We start from the raw sequence: 18894 nt of genomic DNA, 5'->3' as shown, positions 1-18894 counted from the left end.
ATCCATATTTCCTTACCATGTACTTACATCACTTCTTCTAGAACAATCTAAGGTGTTAGCCCATCATCTTTCTCATTATTTTCACCTTTCCCATCACCAGGGGCCATCCTTCTGGCCCTTCCAAGGACGACATCTGCTCCTCTCTCTCTCGCCCCTTGGCTGGGATCCCACTTTTTTACTAAGTGCTAAGTGACGCTGACGATAACATGTTTTATGCATATTCAGTAGGGGAGTGTTCTTTTCGTATTGGTCAATGTATAATTGCTCTTAACTTATTATCATATACGTCAATTTGTTTCCATGGGCTTTTGTGGTTGTCTATTGTAACCTGTGTCCTGATTACTCAACTCAGCCTGAACCAATTATTTGGGACTTATGTTTAATAATACATCTGCTGAGTCTGAGGGTATTTTCCTTACCATGCTGTGTGGGTGAAAAGTCCAGATCTAAGATCCCCTTTTTCAGTCCCAGGAAACCATCTGGGTGAGACCATATCTCAACCATGGAAGGCTGTTAACCTCCGCCTCTGCTGATCTTGCAGATGGCCTGCTCCTGCCCCAAGATAATCATATCCTGGTTGCAGACAGAGTAGCCTTTCTGCAGCCCCTTGTAGATAAGGGATTGCCAGTCAACCAGAGCTCCGCTATGCCTGTGGCAGATTCCCAGCTGGCAGAGACATGCACCCAGCCTTTGCCTGAGCCTGTGTTTTCTGGGAATATGAAGACCACCTCTTGCCCTCCAACAGGCAGTGCAGTGAGAACACCCCAGGTTTGTCTTTGAAGAAGAGGATCTCGTTGTCTGTGGCTCTGGTTGCATAGGAGAAGCGACTGTAGGGCCGGGTCAAGTCTGTGAAGTATCTGAGACACACGGTGAAGCTCTACTGAGCTTCTGCAGCTCCTGTTGAATTCCAGTACTGCTCGTGATGTGAGGAGTACCACTGTCAACAGGGGCACCCAGAGTGTTTGATGTAGCTTGTCTTTACTAGACCCACTAAATCACACTCTGGAAGATCGAGTGCAGCGAATAAATAAAAGGCAAAATAAAGAAATCTAAAGATGGCGTTTCCCATTCTTTAACCAAATTTCCCCATGGGAAGAACTCTTTGCTTTCTCTCCCCCTCTCCAGGGGAAAATATCAGATTCAAGATGGATTCCAGCAGCAGTAGGGTTGCCAGGAGTCTGGTATTCACCCGGACAGTCCAGTATTTTTGTCTCCTGTCCAGTAAAAAAATTCAGAGAATACTGGACACCTAAAATATCCAGTATTTTCTGATTTTTTCAACGGCCAGGAGGCGAAAATGCCAGGCACCTGGCAACCCTACAAACACTTAGGACCTGGCCTCCCCCCACCCCCAAACCTCCCGCTGGCTCCCAAAACCCCCAGCCCCCTTACCCCAGACCCAATGCTTACCTGGTTCCGCAAGGCTGCAAGGGGAAGCAATGCTTCCCCTGGGTCTTAGTGCTCAACATCTCCCCTATTCCTATCCCTGCATTCACTCTTAAAGGGGACGTGCTGTTTTAATGCTGTTTTATTTTAATTTATGTATTTATTTTTTTGCTCAAAAACTTTGGTCTCTCCCCCCCACACACACACTTTTTTTCTCTTCAACAGAATTTTTTCCTTTTTTTTTTTTTTTTTTGGTGTGGGGGGGAGGGGAGGGTATTCAGTATTTTTGTTTCAACCATCTGGAGACTCAAAGCAGCAGGTGGCATGATCACATGTCTTTGCAGAACCAATCATAGTTTGAGTTTTTAGGACTGTACCAGATGGCCTTACCCCGGATTTCTCCCTGACCCAGCACCCCAGGGCTCCGGGTTCTGCTTTGCAGGCCCCAAGGCCAAATCACTGTCCCGCAAACCCAGAGGCCCAGTCACAGTTCTGCAGGCCCAGAGGCCTAGTCGCAGTTCCGCAGGCTCTGAGGCCAAATCACTGTTGCTCAGCTCCAAGTCTGGGAGCTACGCAGCCAGGGGTTGAGTAGGGGGGCCCAGGCCCTCCCTCTCCTCCGGGCCCCAGCCCAAGGCCCTATCAGTGGTGGGTGGTTCCCACCACTAGCTCGGCAGGGAGCTCTCCCCAAAACATGCCAAGCCCTCCAGGTCTCTTCCTGTGCCCTGCCCTAGGCTGCTTCCTACCCCGTCCCACTGGCTACCGCGGACCCTACCGTCATGTGCAGGACCTGCATCAGTGGCTGAGTTGGTTGGTCCTATGGCAATTGTGTGTGCGGTGATGGCAGCGAGATTAGCTGCATGTCGTGTCCAGCAAGGCAGTAGAGATTGTCTTCCGGACGGTGTCGGCAGATCCGGCGGCAGTAGCTGCTCTGGTGCTCTCGCTGGATCTCCTTCCCCTCCCAAAGTCAGCCCCAACTGAACTACACTGAAAGCTTTTATACCCAGGCTGCACTGGGAACATGCCCAGCAAGGTCGTGGAGGAGGGGCATATTCCACCCCATAGGCGTGCTCTACTTCCCCTTGTTCAGTGCGGGGCTGGCATGCCCCGTCACAAGGACAAACAAAGGCATTCACAGATCATTGCCTTGAGCATGGGGCCATTAATCCCTGAAGTTCCACTAATGGTTCTCACTCCAAATAAGCAGGTTGCACTTCATGTTTCTAGCTTCAGGTACAAGAAGGACACACGCTCCCAAATAGAATATACACACTGAGAGAGGCTCAGGCTCTTGATTGATAGTTACTTGACCTGTTTTGCAGAAAGCGTATTTGAGTTTTACATATTAATATTTGAAACCATATTTTCATTCAAAGAGGGGCACATAGTGACCCACTCCCCATTCACACAGGCACTCCTGATCTTCAGCCTGCATCATCCCATCTATTAATTCACCTTCTCATTACTGACCTATTTCAAGTGTGAGTTTTGATTCCTCTGCAAAGCTGTCTGGAGGTTAGTATATGGCTACTATACTAACGCTAGTGGAGACCAGTAGAAATCCCTGACTCCATTTCCAAAGCTCTAATTGAGCCTATCATCCCGACTGTCTAGCTCTTAGCAATGTTGTTGTAACCATGTTAGTGCATGGATATGAGACAGATAATAATAGCTTGTACCTGACCAGTTTCTGTTGGGGACAAGGACAACCTTTGGTGCTACCACAGAATTCTTTAGCACTGGGGAAGGCATTCTGAGTGTTACGGGTAAATACAAGGTGGGGCGGCTTGTTGGGCATAAGGAATTAACATGTCATAGGAAACCATTCACGATGAAGAGGGCAGTTATCCCCTCTGCAGATTGGAGGAAGAGGGATGGCTACTGGATTTCAGGTAGCTGGAATTAATCTTAAATCCAGTGTCTTCATTAAGTCCATGATTTTTTATGTGCTTTCCTCCAGGCACCACCCCCCTGCAGCTCCTATTGGCCATAATTACAGGCCAATGGCAGCTGTAGGGACAGAGCTTCCCTGTGCTCATTGTGACACAGCTCCAGCCGGAAGGGGCAGTGAAGGAACGGCAGTGGAAGGAGCCACTTTCCTCTCACCTTGCCAGGAAAGGCCGGCTAGGAACAACTTAAAGCTCCTTTCTTAATCTAGCCCTGCTCCTAGGGTCGGAGGTGTGCGACTCTCCCCTTGAGAGGCAACTCCCTGCTGTGGTCAGAGGAGCACTGAAGATTTCCCTTAACCAAGTCAGCAGCCAACAAGTGGTACCAAGGTTGGGAAAAAGATGGCAGCACCACTCCCAGTCTCTGGGAGGAACTCCAAACGACAGTGCCCCCCATCCGAGTCACTGAGACCCATAACCACACTGCTGTGTAAATGTGCCATGGGAATAAGCAGGAGCAAAATCCAAAAGCTTTTTGTCAATGGACTTTGGGCTGCAAAAAGGCAAAGTCTGAGATTCCCGAGGCCAGGCTCAGCTGAGTGATTGCCAAGGCAGCGAATTAGCAGAGCTCTATCAAGGGGGACCAGAACCCATCTCTGACGGGACCTAAGAATAAGATGCTGATGGCTGGCCACACCCCTTTGGTTATTTCTTGCGGGAGCCCTTTGCCAAAACTCACCTCTGCCTTGTGCAAGCCATTTGCCTCCAAACTTTAGGAAACGTTTTCCATACACCCAGGCCAGGGATGGACAATTTAGGAATCAGGAAGAGCAAAGCAAGGGTCCAGAGAGGACATCAGACCATGGCCACCAGGACTGCTGGGGCCTCAAAAACCTCTAGGCTCCAATCTGAGAATGCTGCTGCTCCTTTCCCAGACGTCTCATTTCTGACAATCTCTGGTTGTGTCTGTCGGCCTCTTCTGCTTATACAATCAGTGCCAACCTCAATCAGGTTTGCAACTGGTCCTGTCTGCTTCACACAGGTGGGAGCTACAGGAGTGGAGACAGCTCAGAGTGAGGCAGGTGATTGCGGTGTGGGACGCTTACCTGGGCAGCTCCTGTTTGGTGTGGGGAGGAGAGACCAGGTTGCTCTCTAGCTTGACTGAAGGAGTGGTCACTAACATGGGCAGGCGCAGAATGTTGATACAGACAGACTCCCATTGTCAAAGGCGTTGCCCAGGCAAACTGAGCTTCCTATGGCAAATTCCAGCAGGAAACATTCCTCTCCTGATGCTCAATCCATGAGAGAGACATCAGACTCGCACACTACCTAGGCTGTGAGTCTGTCTGTGGTTCAACTGTTGTACTTAAAAGAAGTACTTGGGATCTTTTTCAGAGGGATAAGGCAACACGCCACATTTATTGATCACACATAGAATAATCAATACTTATCATATGCATATGATACATCACACTCATGCACTCTCACACACACAAGCAAACTCCATCTTGTTGTTACCAAAAGTTGCTCCCTCTAACCGCACTGGCCAGGTGAGTTAGATGGGGGAGGGGGTGGAGCTGGGCTTCTGCCGATCCGGATCGATGCTCCCATGTTAACAAGACGAAAACCTGGGGTTCCTCTGCAAGATGCCTCCTATTTATCCCTCTCATGCAGCCAATTAGTCATCACCTCACCTTTCTTAATGCTGCTTCAAAGAGAAATGCAGGACAATGTAGCACTTTAAAGACTAACAAGATGGTTTATTAGATGATGAGCTTTTGTGGGCCAGACCCACTTCCTCAGATCAAAAAGTGGGTCTGGCCCACGAAAGCTCATCATCTAATAAACCATCTTGTTAGTCTTTAAAGTGCGACATTGTCCTGCATTTTGCTTCAGCTACCCCAAACTAACACGGCTACATCTCTATCACGCTTCAAAGAGAGTTCTTCCAAGGGCAGGCACTTGCTGCTGGACTCCCAATGCGTCTGTCTGTCCAGTCTTCCTAATGAGCTCACTTTACAGGTATTGTCTTGGGTCTGGCTCCCAGACCTTCTCCACCCTTGCAACTGCTGCTGGAGGTGCTCCCCTTTCCGTCTCCATTCACACCTCATTCATTTCAACAGGACAATCAAGGAAAGGGGAGAGCTCGAAAGACATTTTTTCTTACGAGATCTATATATCTTAATACAAAGCTTTAGGAGAAATGTTACAGAGATTCTATAAGAACACTTAAAGATATATCTAAAAGGACAAGATCTTAATACAAAGTATAATATCACAGGGATTTTTCCACATTGGTTCGATGTGGGGCATGGATCTATCTAGGAGTTGGGACTTTTGTAGCTTTGTTGGTAACTTTAATACAATTGATACAAGACAACGGAGCTTGTTCTTGTGATGGTCGATGTGACTTGCCTGTGGCTCCATGTGTCCCTATAGGCTCTGGAGCTAAGGCAATCAGAGAGAACTTTGTTGAACTCAGGTTGTAATGGCCAAAGCCAATCCCGTGTCCTACACTAGTTGGCTTCAAATAAAGGCAAAGGCTACAGAGCAGTATGTGGAAGGAAAAGCAACTGACCTGTGCCTGGATTGTAGCTAAACTGCAGCAGTGTATCCAGAGCCAACCGTTTCCCTTCCCTCACAATCCCTTCCATGAGCCGTAACTACCAATAACTGCACCAGCATTCTAGGTCTGGCAGGCCCCAAAACGGGACTTGGTGCCAGGCTCAGGGATTTTATGGAGAGAAAGGGGGCACTTCTGGCACAGACTCGGCATAGCACCTTGTACTTCCATGCAGTACCCTGGATCCCCAATATTCACCCTTGTCATAGAGTTATGGTCTATTTCAGACAAAGCCTGCCATGTAAAATAGCATATCAAAGGTTGTGAGCTACTAAAATCCGTCGGTCAGTTCAAGCATGAGTGTGTGTTTGAAGTTATGACTGTGTGCAGTGTGGTTATTACTGAAAGACCTTCTAAGCTTGAGAGTCTCTGCTGCTCAGTGGTGATGCACTCGCAGGAATTTTTGGCAATACTTTTTTTGTATGGCGTACCGGCACCTTTTTTTTGGGAGCACTCACACTGCGATGCTTTCCTCTGGCACAGCCCCCAGCCAGCCTTGGGAGCACTCATGCTGCACGTTCCAGCAGCTTTATTTTTACAAAAAAAGCACTGGTGTCAGGTGACCATTACTCAGCAGGGGATTTGGAAACCAGGGTTTGAGAGTGCTGTAAGAAAGGCACCCACAACGGGGTAGGGCTCAGCCTGTGACTCAACTCTACAGCTGAGTTTTGATTGAAGTTTTTGGGAAATCTGAGCTCAGGTTCAAAGGTGGGTGTGTGCCCTCTCCACATTGAGGGAAGGTCAGGCAAGGTAATGAAATTACACTGGTCAGGCTTCTGAGCGAGACAAAACAGCACAGTTCTGAGGTGCCTGGTTAGGCAGTTGGGAGATTTACTGGGATCTTTCTCTTTGTGATTTCTTGTGAGAGGCTCAGGGAGCATTCATTTGATCTAGCGGTGTCTGGAGTGTCACCTGCCGTCATACTGAGGGATAAGAGCTCCCATAGGGGGTTGTTGTACGTGCATTGTGAGAGACAGCTCGGCGTGAAGATTTAAGGGGGCATAAGTCATATCCCAGTTCCAAGTTGTACCCAATGGATTCCATCTTGCTGTGGAACAGTGACCGTTTGGGTGTGTCTAGACTACACTGCTCCATCGACGGAGCCATGTAGATGAGGCAGGATGAGAAAGGGAAATGAAGCAGCGATGTAAATCAAAATGGCCGCTGTGCTGTACCGATCAGCTGTTTGCTGATCCCAGAACCCTTTGATGGCAGATCCTTTATGCTTCATGTACTCCAGCTCTGGGCCTCGTCCTGCTTCCCAGCCCCAGACTGTACACAGCACTGTCAGACAGGATTTCCAAATTTCTAATTGCAGAAAACAGAAATACCCTTGCCCTGCCGGGGTGGGGCTGGGCATGAGGGATTTGTGGTACCAAAGGGAGCTCCAGGCTTGGACTGAAAATTCAGAGCATGAAGGAGGCTCCAGTCTGGGGCAAAGGATTGGATCATAGGAGGGGGTATGGACTCTGTGCCGGAGATCTCGGCTCGGGGATGGTATTAGAAATGAGGGGTTCATGGTCCATAATGGAGCTCTGAGCTGGGGCAGGAGATTGTGTTGAGGGAGGGAGAGTAGGCTCCAAGGCACAATTTTTTATGTACAGGGCGGGCAGTGCTTCTATATTCTGGGAAATTTCCCGAATTCTGGAAATTTATGAGTAAAATGTGTCAAAATGGGAATTTGGGAATTTTCTTGAAAAGTGTTAAATCCTGGGAAATTTTCAATGAAATTAAAATTTCTTTTATTTTGTCGTTACTTTGGAATAAAAATTTGCGGACAATTCAAATTTATCAAAAACTGCTCTCGGTCAACATTGTCACGCGACTTTTACCCTCTGTCATGTGCTGCACAGCTCTCCCGTACATGGCGGTGACTTAATGAACTACTTGACACCGGCGACAGACAAGTGTATACCAACCACAACAGCAGCGTCAACAGCACAAAACACGCTGATGGAGCGATGTTCGATGTTCATTCATTAGGTACATGTTTTTATTATTGTTACATTATACTGTAGTTTTTACCAATAAAAAGGGTGTTGTTAGATCTGTAAGACACTGTTCTGTAAAGGATTATGTACTCTGTTTCTGGTTTAATGAGAGAAAGAGATTAGAACTTGGACCATCATAAGGTTGGAATTTTTGTGTCCCATGTGATGGCATCTTCCTTCTAATATTTAAAATATTCACTCTTGCTTTAGGTAAATATTTTGTACTCTGCTTCTGATTTACATAAAAATTATACATATATTTTTCTAATAATCATATTTTGTTTTAAACGTCTTTTCATTTTTTATACTTGCATTTAAAAAAATGAATAAAGATAACAGCAAGACAAGTGATAAAAGGAAAAGAAATTGCAGAGACAAAGATAGCACACAAGAGAAAAGAAGAAAAAGGGATGGCATTCCAGACAAAGTACTGAAGGCTCACGGTGAAATGCCTCCTAAAGAAAAAGCATCAAATTTCAAGAAAAGATTCCAAGATTCATGGCTGCTAGATGGTAAATACAAAGGCTGACTTGAAAAAGTAGATGGAAGCGATTATTTAGCTCATTGTAAGTGTTGTGATGTAAAAATTCAAGCTGGTACAGATGATTTACACAAGCATGCTTATGGTAAAAAACACAAGCAAAATTTAGAGACATTAGCTAACACAAAAAAAATTGATCATATGTTTAGTGAGCAAATGACTGATGTTAATAAAGCTCAAAAATTTGAAGAACAAGTTAAAACTGCTAAAATAAGAATTACTTCTTACTTTGCAGAGCACAATGTCTGTGTTCAATCTGTAGAGCATTTTACTGAGTGCAAAATTGTTTTCCTGATTGAAAAATTGCTGAGGCAGTTACATTGAAAAAAGACAAGTGTACAGCTATCATTAACAATGTTTTGGCTAAAACTGAAACTGAGGAACTTGTTGAAATGTTAAAAGAAAATGACTTTTGTGTATTTGTAGATTAGTCTACCTCTGGCAAGATTAGTCTACCTTATGTACAGTACATAAAGCCAACTAATGGTAAAGTTACCTGTCAATTATTAGAACTCATTGAACTTGATGCTAAAAATTGTACAGCAGAAGGCATTTATACTAAATTCAAGGAGTCAATGTTAAAAAAAATATCTCATTGTATAATATTTTGGGTGTTGCTTGTGATGGTGCAAATTTGATGATAGGAGCAAAGAATTCCTTTTTCTCTAAATTTAGGGTATGTCTACACTGCCACCCTGTCAAACGAGGGTGGCAGTGTAGACATGAGAGGATGTTCCAAATGTTATTTTGCTGAGATGTATTTGCCATACATTAGCCCTGATATCAAGTCAGCTTCTACAGTTTTGCCTGATTTCGTAGAGCAGTTTATAACAAATATCACTAGCTATCCAGCATACAGTGTTAAAAAGTGATAGAAATGTAGCCATGTTAGTCTGGTGTAGCTGAAACAAAAAACAGGACTATGTAGCGCTTTAAAGACTAACAAGATGGTTTATTAGGTCATGAGCTTTTGTGGGCCAGACCCACTTCCTCTGAGGAAGTGGGTCTGGCCCACGAAAGCTCATGACTTAATAAACCATCTTGTTAGTCTTTAAAGCGCTACATAGTCCTGTTTTTTGTTACAGTGTTAAAAAGAAAGAAGAAATTGAGGAGATGGTTGAGTATTTTCTCCATGTAAAGTTATCTATGTTAAAACCAAGTCAAACAAGGTGGTTAGCTGTTCACCCTTGTGTAAATAGAATATTAGTGTCGAAGAAAGCCCTGATTAACTATATACAACTTGGCTACGTCTACACTAGCATGATTTTCCGGAAATGCTTTTAACGGAAAAGCATGTCTAGATTGGCAGGATGCTTTTCCGCAAAAGCACTTTTTGCAGAAAAGCATCCGTGGCCAATCTAGATGCAGTTTTCCGCAAAAAAGCCCTGATCGCCATTTTCGTGATCGGGGCTTTTTTGCGGAAAACAGTACTATGATGTTTACACTGGCCCTTTTGCGCAAAAGTCTTTCGGAAAAAGACTTTTGCCCGAACGGGAGCAGCATAGTATTCCTGCAAGAACACTGACGATCTTACATGAGATCGTCAGTGTTCTTGTGGAAATTCAAGCGGCCAGTGTAGACAGCTGGCAAGTTTTTCTGCAAAATCAGATGATTTTGTGGAAAAACTTGCCAGTCTAGACACAGCCCTTGAGTGTATTGATCAAAAAAGTCCAAAAGCAAAAGAAATATATGATGCAATATGTAATCCAGAACTTAAAGCCTGCCTACTATTTTTGAAATATGTTTTGGATGACATGAACAAATTCAATGCTCTCTTTCAAAGCAAATCTCCACTCATTCATTGCATTAAACCAGAGTCAGTGAAACTTTTCAAAGTAATTGCAACAAATTACTTAAAACCACATTTCCTAAAACGTGAATTAATGAAAGTTAATGTGTCGCACCCCTCTAATTTTATCAAAATTAATTAAATGTATCCTGATCCAGAGTGTGAGGAGTACTTAAAATGTATTGATCCTAGTGTAGCTATGAATTTAAGAAAAGTAATTCAGCATTATTACATCACTTGTTGTCAAGAAATGCAGCGCAGGCTGCCACTTGACTCAGTTGTTTTCTCAGAGGTTGGATTTCTAGATTCTAAAATGTGTCTTGATGTTGATGTAAATAAAGAAAAAAAATCACAAAACTTTGTGCAATATTTAAGATAGATGTGAGCTCTGCTCAGAGTGAACCCAGAGCCTTGCCATTTTCTTTAGAATCAACTCAAACTGAATGTTTAAAGAATAAGCCTATTGATTAAATGTGGCATGAAATTTCTAAAATGAAAGATTTTTCTGGAAAATGTTTGTTGTCAAACATTTGTAAATTAGCTCAAAAGGTTTTAGCATTGCCACATTCAAAAGCAGAATGTGAGAGAATTTTTTCAATGGTTATAGACATTAAAACTAAGAAAAGGAATAGTATGAAAACTAAAACACTTAATTGTAGTGTAATTGTCAGATCAGCTTTTAAAGTAAAAAAAAAAAAGAAATGTTCTAGTTTTGTAATTATGAAGAAGCATTTAAGTTTACATAATAAAAATATTTACGAATGTGCCAGAAAAACTGGCGGTCAGACTAATAAATATATTAATGTTGGTGATGACATTTCTAGTGAGGAGTCAAGTCATGACTCATCTGATGAGTAAAACTCATTGTGAAAGTTCAGTATTATGTATTAAATATTCTATTCATTTTATATGAAATGAAAATGTTTTATATTTGACGAGTTCCTTTATTTATCATATATAGCTGAAATGTATACTGAAGTCTATACTGTACTGATTTTATCTTGCAGGAGTACAATAATTAAAATGTTTTATTATTCTTTCATTTTATGAAATACCATCCATGAAGTAATTAAGGATATTTGGATACATAACAAATAAGTATTTTTGGCTGAAAAGCTCAGCTTTAATAAAATTATATTTTTAATTATAGGGTGCATCGTGTAATCATCAAAATTATTGTCATATATTTCGAGTTAATAATTATATATATATCAAAATAAAAGTAATAAAACCAATGAATTAACTATACATAAAATAGCCTTTATAACACACAAAAAATAATCTGGGAATTTTTCATCAGATTTGGGAAATTTTTAGTGCTGGCCTTGGAAAGGTTGGCAATACGATATAGAAACACTGAGGACGGGGCTCTGGACTGGAGCTGAGGGGTTCAGAATGTTGGAGGGTAGCAGGCTGCAGCAGGAGATTGAGGAGTAGGAGAGGATTGGGGGTCCAGGCTTCAGAGGTTCTTACCTCAGACATCTCCCAAGAAGTGGAAGCTTCTCCCTCCAGCCTCTAGGCAGAAGTGCAGCCAGGTGGCTCCGTGTGCTGCCCCGGCCTGCAGGCCCCACCTCTGTCAGACCCAGTGGCTGTGGGTCCAGGCAGCTGGAAGCTCCGGTACTGGCATTCAGGGTGGTGCCTGCAGGTGGGGGCAGCACACGGAGCCACATGGCAGCCACTCTGCCTATGAGCTAGACATGCTGGCTCCTTCCCTGCTGCAGACAGATCACTTAACCGGCTGGTTGGCAGTGTTAGCCAGAGTCACCAGGGTCACCCGGGTGTCCTGATCGAAAACTGGATGCCTAGCAGCCCGACTGACAGGGGAAATCTTTGGGTGCAGCTCTTGCTGTGTCAGGCCTGGGACCACACTTATCTCAGCCGAAGCTGCTCTTGCCTGGCCCGCAACACCAGTTTAAGTCAGGAGGTGTGGCCAGGTCTCCCCTTCCTCACCCTCATAGGCCCCTGGGTCAAAGGCCAGGCCTGCCACATCCCAGTGTTGCTTCTCCCCAAAGCCCTGCTCCCCTCAGCCTTTTCCCCGGCCACTGCATCTTGCAGGCAGCCTCCTCCCACTCGGCAGCTAAAGTAGATGCCCCGGGGGAAGGGGCATGTTTATCAGAAACACATTTATGGGGAACAGACACCCAAGGCTCATAGTGGAGCCTCCATTGCCGGCCTTGTTTAAAACAAGAATGGGAAGCTTTTCTCAACCCTCTGCTGTCAAAATTAGCGTGGGGCAGGTCTCTCCTGTGCAAATCGGGGAGATGGAGCCTTGGACTCCATAAACCCAGCGTGGCTCACGTCCTGCCCCTCGCTAACAAAGGGAGGAGTGTGGAAAGGCTGTGGAGAGGACAGACACACCGGGGGGGGGGGGGGGGGGGGAACACAGCGTCAAGGGAACGTTGTCCAAAGGCCCCAACCACGGGCATGGCTGCCAACTTCCACATACCAGAGACCATGAACTGCAAAATCAGGCACCTTTAGCAGAAGGGGTTACCCTGCATTTTCAGTCTGCCCCACCTGCCATCCCTGACTGGGTCACAGTCAATTTTATCTCCTCTCCCAATTCTACTTGGTCCCTGCAGCTCCCCCAGGCCTACCCATCCCCTGCCCAGAAATTAACACTGTCCCCCAACCTCTCCTCTCAGTTCAGGCCCCGCCCCACTTCTATCATTAAACACCAGTGAGGGTGTTCAATATTGATCAGGATCTTCTGGGTTCGTTCTTCCAAGGAACAGCTGACTCCTTTGAACATTAGGAGCCTTGAACTCTCAGAGCCCATTGAAGAGACAGGACACAAGCCGGGTTCCTTTCTGAGAGTATGTCTACACTAGAGTTTATGTTCACATTACAGTTGCGTTCTTCTGAAAGTAAATCAAAAGAACGGAGGGATTTTTCCAGCATTGGTATTCCTCTTTCTACGAGGAAGAGTGTTTTTCTGAAAGACGGGGAAGAGGGAGTGTCACGTTATTGGATTTTAAATGAGCAGACAGATCACTGTTGCATCCATGGATGATGTTTACCCCAAAGTCTGTACAGAGTGGGCCATGTGAGGTGTCAAATGAAAGCTTGTGCTCTGCTGAGTCTATGTCTGCTACTCATGTACTTGTCTGATGTTTGTACGTGAAGTTATGAATATGGGCTCTGTTCTTGTACTGTAAATGTTCTGGGAGGGCGCAATGGGCCTGGACTGGGTATGGTGAGGAAGGATTGTTCAGTGAATGGCTGTGCTAACTAGCCCTGCTACATGGATAATGACTCTCTGAGTGGCCAATACGCACCCGAGGAATGTGTCTGGAAACCTGCAGACTAGCCAGTACCTCATGGCTGCTGGCATGTGAATCACAGAGAGGTCACTTGATCACGTGACCAGCTCCAGCTTGGGAGACACCAGGGATATAAAAGTGCCATGAAGGCATCCTCATCTTGTCTTCAATCTTGCTCCTGATTCCAGATGCATCCTTGCTAGGGACAGAGAGCCGGGAAGTACATGAGTAGCATCTGTTTAGAGTTGATCAGATCGGGTTTTATAACCCCTCAATTGTGTGTTGGGCCCGGGGCTGCTTGTGGCACAGGGCAGCTGAGGTGTTGGAGGGCTTCCTGCTAACCAGGGCTTCGCTCCTGAGGCTTTCTGCTGCCCAGATTGGCAGCTGAAGCGCTTTGTGTGACTGATTTGTGGCCTATTTTGGGACATGACTCCACTTGAAGGATGTACGTAGCCCTGGTTTTGAGTAATTTGCTCTGAGCTGACACCCTCAGCAATGCCCAGACGCAGCCCGGTACATCACAGGGAGTTCTTTCGAAAGAAGAGGAAAGAAGAAAAAGCACAGGTGCCCCGGTGTCCACTCCGTCCACAGTAATCACAGCTGAAATGCAAGATAGCGTCTCTTTAGTGTGGACCCTATCTTTCGAAAAAGCAGATCACTTTTTCGGTGCGCTTTTCCATGTGGACGCTCTCTTTCAGAAGACTTTTTTTGGAAGTTCCCTTCCCAAAAAAGAGTCATCCGAAAGAAGCCTGCAGTCTAGACAGAGCCTCAGATTGCACCGACTGAGGCTGTGCTGGGATTCTCAATATGCCACAGGCTGCACGGCAGCAAATCAGTTCATTTATTGGGACACAAAGTCAGACCAGGATTTGGACACAGGGAAATACCCAAATGAAACAGGCACCAGGGGGAGGAATCACAAGAGTAGAGGTTAATGCTAGTTTTGCTCAGAAGCCACAGACTTATGTTCATAGCCATTCTCTGCTGTGCACCCCTGGGGTCTGGAGTTAGATGGTCAGACACCGGTTCCTAAGGCCAGGCTGCATTTCAATAGGGCCCTTATCTCAGCAGGGGTTTCAATACCACATAGCCCTTAATCTGATACTGCAGAGCACCCCAGCTCAGGACAGAGGGTGGCAACTGCGAATCAGCGCTGGCAGCCCGCACAGCATCCCTCGCGGTGGCCAGGTCCCACATACACACATCAGTAAGTTCCCCTACAAATGACTGCGAGGCATCAAACCCACCCCCAAAGGAGTCCTGGTCCTGCCCCAGGACAATCATACCCTGGTTGCTGACAGAGTAACCTTTCTGCAGCCCCTTCCTAGGTAAGGGATTGCCATTCACCCAGACCTCAGCTATACCTGTGGCAGATTCCCAGCTGGCACAGATGTGCTTCCAGCCTCTGCTGGTGCCTGTATTTTCTGGGAATTTAAAGTCCACCCATTTCCCCCCAACAACCAGCAAGAGCACCCCAGGTTCATCTTTGAAGAGGTGGATCTCATTGTCCTTGGCTTTGGTCGCATAGGAGAAGAGGCTGTAGGGCCGGGTCAGGTCCGTGAAGTATCTGAGACACACAGTGAAGTTCTGCAGGGGACCGTTGTGATTCATGTTCAAGATCACGTGGGCATCAGCAGATTCCTTGGGAAAAACAAAGACTTGTCCTTCGAGATCTGTGTGGGGACGTGAAAGGCAACGGCTGAGATCTCATCATGCCAACAGGTTCTTATTAATGCAACTTTCTAATGTTCCCCAGCAGCTAGCTACTGCAGCCCTGGGCCTCCGCCTGCTTCCCAACCCTGGGACTGTACTCAGCTCTGTAAGACGGGATTCCCAAATTTCTAATTGCAGAAAACTGAACACCCTTTTCCTGCCCCTGCCTCAGCCCTTCTCCAACGCACACCGCCATTCACTCTACCTCTGCCCCCACACACTGTTGCTCCCTCTCCCCCACCCTCACTCATTTTTACCAGACCGAGGCTGGGGGTTGAGTTAGAGGAAGACAGGAAGGCTCTGGCTGAATGTGCAGGCTCTGGGGTGGGACTGGGCATGAAGGATTTGGGGTACAGAAGGAAGCTCCAGGCTGAGACTGAAAGTTCAGAGCGTGGGAGGGGGCTCCGGACAAGAGCAGAGGGTTGGAGCATAGGAGAGTGTATGGACTCTGTGCTGGGGATGTCAGCTCAGGGAAGGTTTTAAAAATGAAGGGTTCATGGTCCAGAAAGGAGCTCTGAACTGGGGCAGAGGATTCTGGTGAGAGAGGGGGTGTGAGCTCCAGGGGGCAATTTTTTATGTACAGGATGGGGCTCAGGGCTGGACCTATGGATCTGAGAATGTGGGAGGGTTGTAGGCTCTGGGAGGAGGTGGAGGTTGAGTGAGGGAGGGGGACTCAGAGGAGGGGCAGGAGGCTGAAGAGTAGGAATTAGATGTGGGTACAATCTCCAGAGGTGCTTCAGACATCTCTCAAGAAGTGGTTGCTGCATTTTAGCTGCCCAGCTTTTTTTTTTTTTTTTTTTTTTTTGCTTCAGAAAACTTTCCTGGCACTTTTTTTTTGGGGGGGGGGGGGGGGTTCCGGTATTTTTGGTGAAACTAACTGGAAAACTGCATCTAATGGGCAGCCTCCTCCCACTCGGCTACTGGAGCAGATGCCCGGGGAGAGGATGTGTTTATAAGAAACACACTCATGGGGAGCAGAGACCCGAGGGTCATAGTGGAGCCTCCGTTGCCAGCCATGTTCAAATCAAAAGTGGACGTTTTCTCAGAGCTCTGCTCTCAAACTTAGTCTGGGGCAGGTCTCTCCTGTGCTAATCAGGGCGATTGAGTCTTGGAATCTACGCAGCCAGCCGGGCTCACGTCCTGCCCCTCACTAGCAGAGGGAGGAGTGTGGAAAGGGCGTGCAGAGGCCAGACACATCAAGGGACACACACAAAATCTGGGGAACATCGTTCAAAGCCCCCCAGGCATAGGCAGGACTGCCAACAGCTACACACCAGAAACTATGAACTGCAGCCCCGAAATCAGGCGCTTTAGCGGAAGGGTTACCCTGCGTTTTTGGTCTGCCCACCCTGCTATCCCTGTGCAAGGGTCACAGTCAATTCTTTCCCCTTTCCCAATTCTACGTGGCCCCAGCAGCTCCCCCCAGGCCTGCCCATCCCCTGCCCAGTAATTAACACTGTCCCCCAATCTCTCCTCTCAGTGCAGGCCCCGCCCCATATTTGCTCCTCCTGGGTCTCTTCAGCCCCCTCTGCAGAGCTGGATGCCCTCCCCTGGCAGGCTGGGGGTGCCTCAAGGGGATCCTCACACCCCTCTGGCCCCTCTCCGGAAGGTACAGCAGTGGACCAGGACAGAGGTATAATCCCACCCCTAGTAGCTCTCGGGAGGGGAGGGGACAGAGGAGCCCTGAGCTGCTGGGTCCTGTTCCCTGCCTCCCTCCCACACTGTGAGGATGGCTTTGGCTGCAGAAGCTGTGATTGGTTTGTCTGCCTCAGGAGTTGGACAAGTGGGACACGCAGCCAATCAGAGGGCTCCAATTTTTTAGAGCACCTCACGTAATGGGCCGACGGTTCCAGCCCGACCAATCCCGTCTGTGAGAACATGGCGGGAGCTGGCGGCGCTGCACAGAGGAGCCAGATTTGGTGACCTAGACGTGCTGCGAGCCTGGGGCTCCCCAGCCAGACGTGTTTGCACAGGGCTCCCTCACACCCCCACTGCACACAGCCCCACCAATGCTCCCCACCAGGCCTGGACAGGGCGCTGCTGCCACCCCTAGGAACAGAGTGTGCATCGCACCCTGAGGTCTAGCACAGCAGACTGGGGACAAGGCTGTAGCCACGGCTGGGTGTTTCTCACAGGTTTCAGTGTCTTTGGTAGTGTGAGACAGACATTTAGTTACCCTCTGGAGCTCACGCTCAGCTGGGTGTTCTCTGTCCAGCTAGGTCTTGTCCCCCGATGCCGCCAGCGCTGCCCCTACCTGTCTGGGCGATGGCTCCTGAGAGGCCAGTGAAGACGAGGAGCCACAGTTGCAGCTTCACCATGTTTTTCACCTGCAGAGAGACCAGAACACAGAGAAGGGAGGTGGGAGGCTGCTCTGCCCGAATCCTGCACCCAGGGAATGCCAGTCTGCAGGTGGGGGGACCTGATTTATCCCTGAGGGGAGGTAAGAGGAAAAATATGTTAAACCAATCCCGTTCCATGGGAGGAATCTGGAATTCCCCTTTGGATCTCGTGGCCATGTCACAATCCTGCAGCTGTTGTTTCTTCCTGTGCAGGGCATGTGTCTATGCACCCAGCACTTCCCATTTTCGGACACACTCCCTATCACAGGTTGGATCACAGGGGTCCCCTCAGGGTTCTCATCCAGTGTGCTGATCATGTCACTGAGCTTGTCTACCTACTCTCTGGGGTGCTCCTTCACCGTGTTGTGCTGGGCCAGCTGCTCTGGTCTTCCCCAGACAAGGGAAAGAGGTGGGATAACAATTCCCCAGCTAAATAACAAATACCAAACCAGCTCAACTCTGGGAGTGTTCATCTACAGAGAATTGCCAGAATCCAAGAGTACAGCCCTCAAAAGAGACCTAAATCCTTCTTATTTTATATAAATGTTTTACACAGAGAAAGCTCATAAGTTCACTCTCAGTCAATGAAAGAGAGAGATGCACAGTGGTTGTTCCTTCTCAGGTAACAATTATTTACATGGGATTTGATAATAAACAAGGGTATGTCTACACTACCCCGCTAGTTCGAACTAGTGGGGTAATGTAGGCATACCGCACTTGCAAATGAAGCCCGGGATTTGAATTTCCCGGGCTTCATTTGCATAAGCCGGACGGCGCCATTTTTAAATGCCAGCTTCTTCGAACCCCGTGCCGCGCGGCTACACGCGGCACGGGCTAGATAGTTCGAATTAGCAAGCCATTCCGAACTATCTGTACACCTCGTTCCACTAGGGTGGTAGTGTAGACATACCCCAAATGTTTTCATTAAGCATAAAAAGAGGGATTTAAGTGAAGTGAAAACAAACTAATTAAAGTAAGGGTATGTCTACACTACAACGTTAATTCGAACTAACTTAGTTCGAATTAGTTAATTCGAACTAAGCTAATTCGAACTAATGGATCTAGACTAAAAAACTAGTTCGAATTAGCATTTTGCTAATTCGAACTAGCATGTCCACACAGAGTGGACCCTGAACCAGGCTTAAGGATGGCCGGAAGCAGTGCCGGCAGGGCATCAGAGGAGGACTTAGAGCGTGGAGATGCTGTCTCAGGCTAGCCGAGGGCTGCGCTTAAAGGGACCCGACCCCCACCCCAGACAGACAGTTCTCAGGGGTGCCCCGCTTACAAAGCAGTCCTGGCTTGGAGTGCCCGGACTACCCACACTGGACACATCACAGCACTCGGCCATCAGACCGACTGCACTTGC

General features: G+C 47.2%; 1 protein-coding gene and 1 long non-coding RNA gene across 2 annotated transcripts in view; one reads left to right on the top strand and one right to left on the bottom strand.

The window, feature by feature from the left end:
* Positions 1–9349, top strand: part of LOC149521811 (uncharacterized) — a 70739-nt gene extending 61390 nt beyond the window's left edge. Inside the window, exons 2-3 of the long non-coding RNA XR_016347735.1 lie at positions 7746–7875; positions 8216–9349. This is a non-coding gene — a long non-coding RNA (uncharacterized LOC149521811). The remainder of the gene's footprint in view (positions 1–7745; positions 7876–8215) is intronic.
* Positions 9350–12591: 3242 nt separating this feature from the next.
* Positions 12592–17599, bottom strand: LOC102457250 (mucosal pentraxin-like). The gene is made up of 2 exons (XM_006115238.4): positions 17444–17599; positions 12592–15149 (listed from the first exon to the last, which is right to left on the bottom strand). The coding sequence occupies exons 1-2, from the start codon at positions 17505–17507 to the stop codon at positions 14536–14538; spliced, it is 678 nt and encodes a 225-aa protein (XP_006115300.2). The 5' UTR covers positions 17508–17599; the 3' UTR covers positions 12592–14535.
* Between the last annotated feature and the right edge of the window lie 1295 nt (positions 17600–18894).

This window comes from Pelodiscus sinensis, chromosome 22 (genome assembly GCF_052426305.1).
Source record: "Pelodiscus sinensis isolate ZL-2025 chromosome 22, ASM5242630v1, whole genome shotgun sequence".
NCBI classification, from domain to species: domain Eukaryota; kingdom Metazoa; phylum Chordata; order Testudines; family Trionychidae; genus Pelodiscus; species Pelodiscus sinensis.
The sequence above is the reverse complement of the archived record's forward strand: the minus strand, read 5'-3'. Positions and strand labels throughout refer to the sequence as shown.

Excerpts from the sequence above, each read along its gene's own strand:
- LOC102457250 (XM_006115238.4), bottom strand. The coding sequence starts at position 17,507 with ATGGTGAAGCTGCAACTGTGGCTCCTCGTCTTCACTGGCCTCTCAGGA. Across the intron at positions 15,150-17,443 it reads AGGAGCCATCGCCCAGACAG|ATCTCGAAGGACAAGTCTTT; the intron begins GTAGGGGCAGCG and ends GTCCCCACACAG.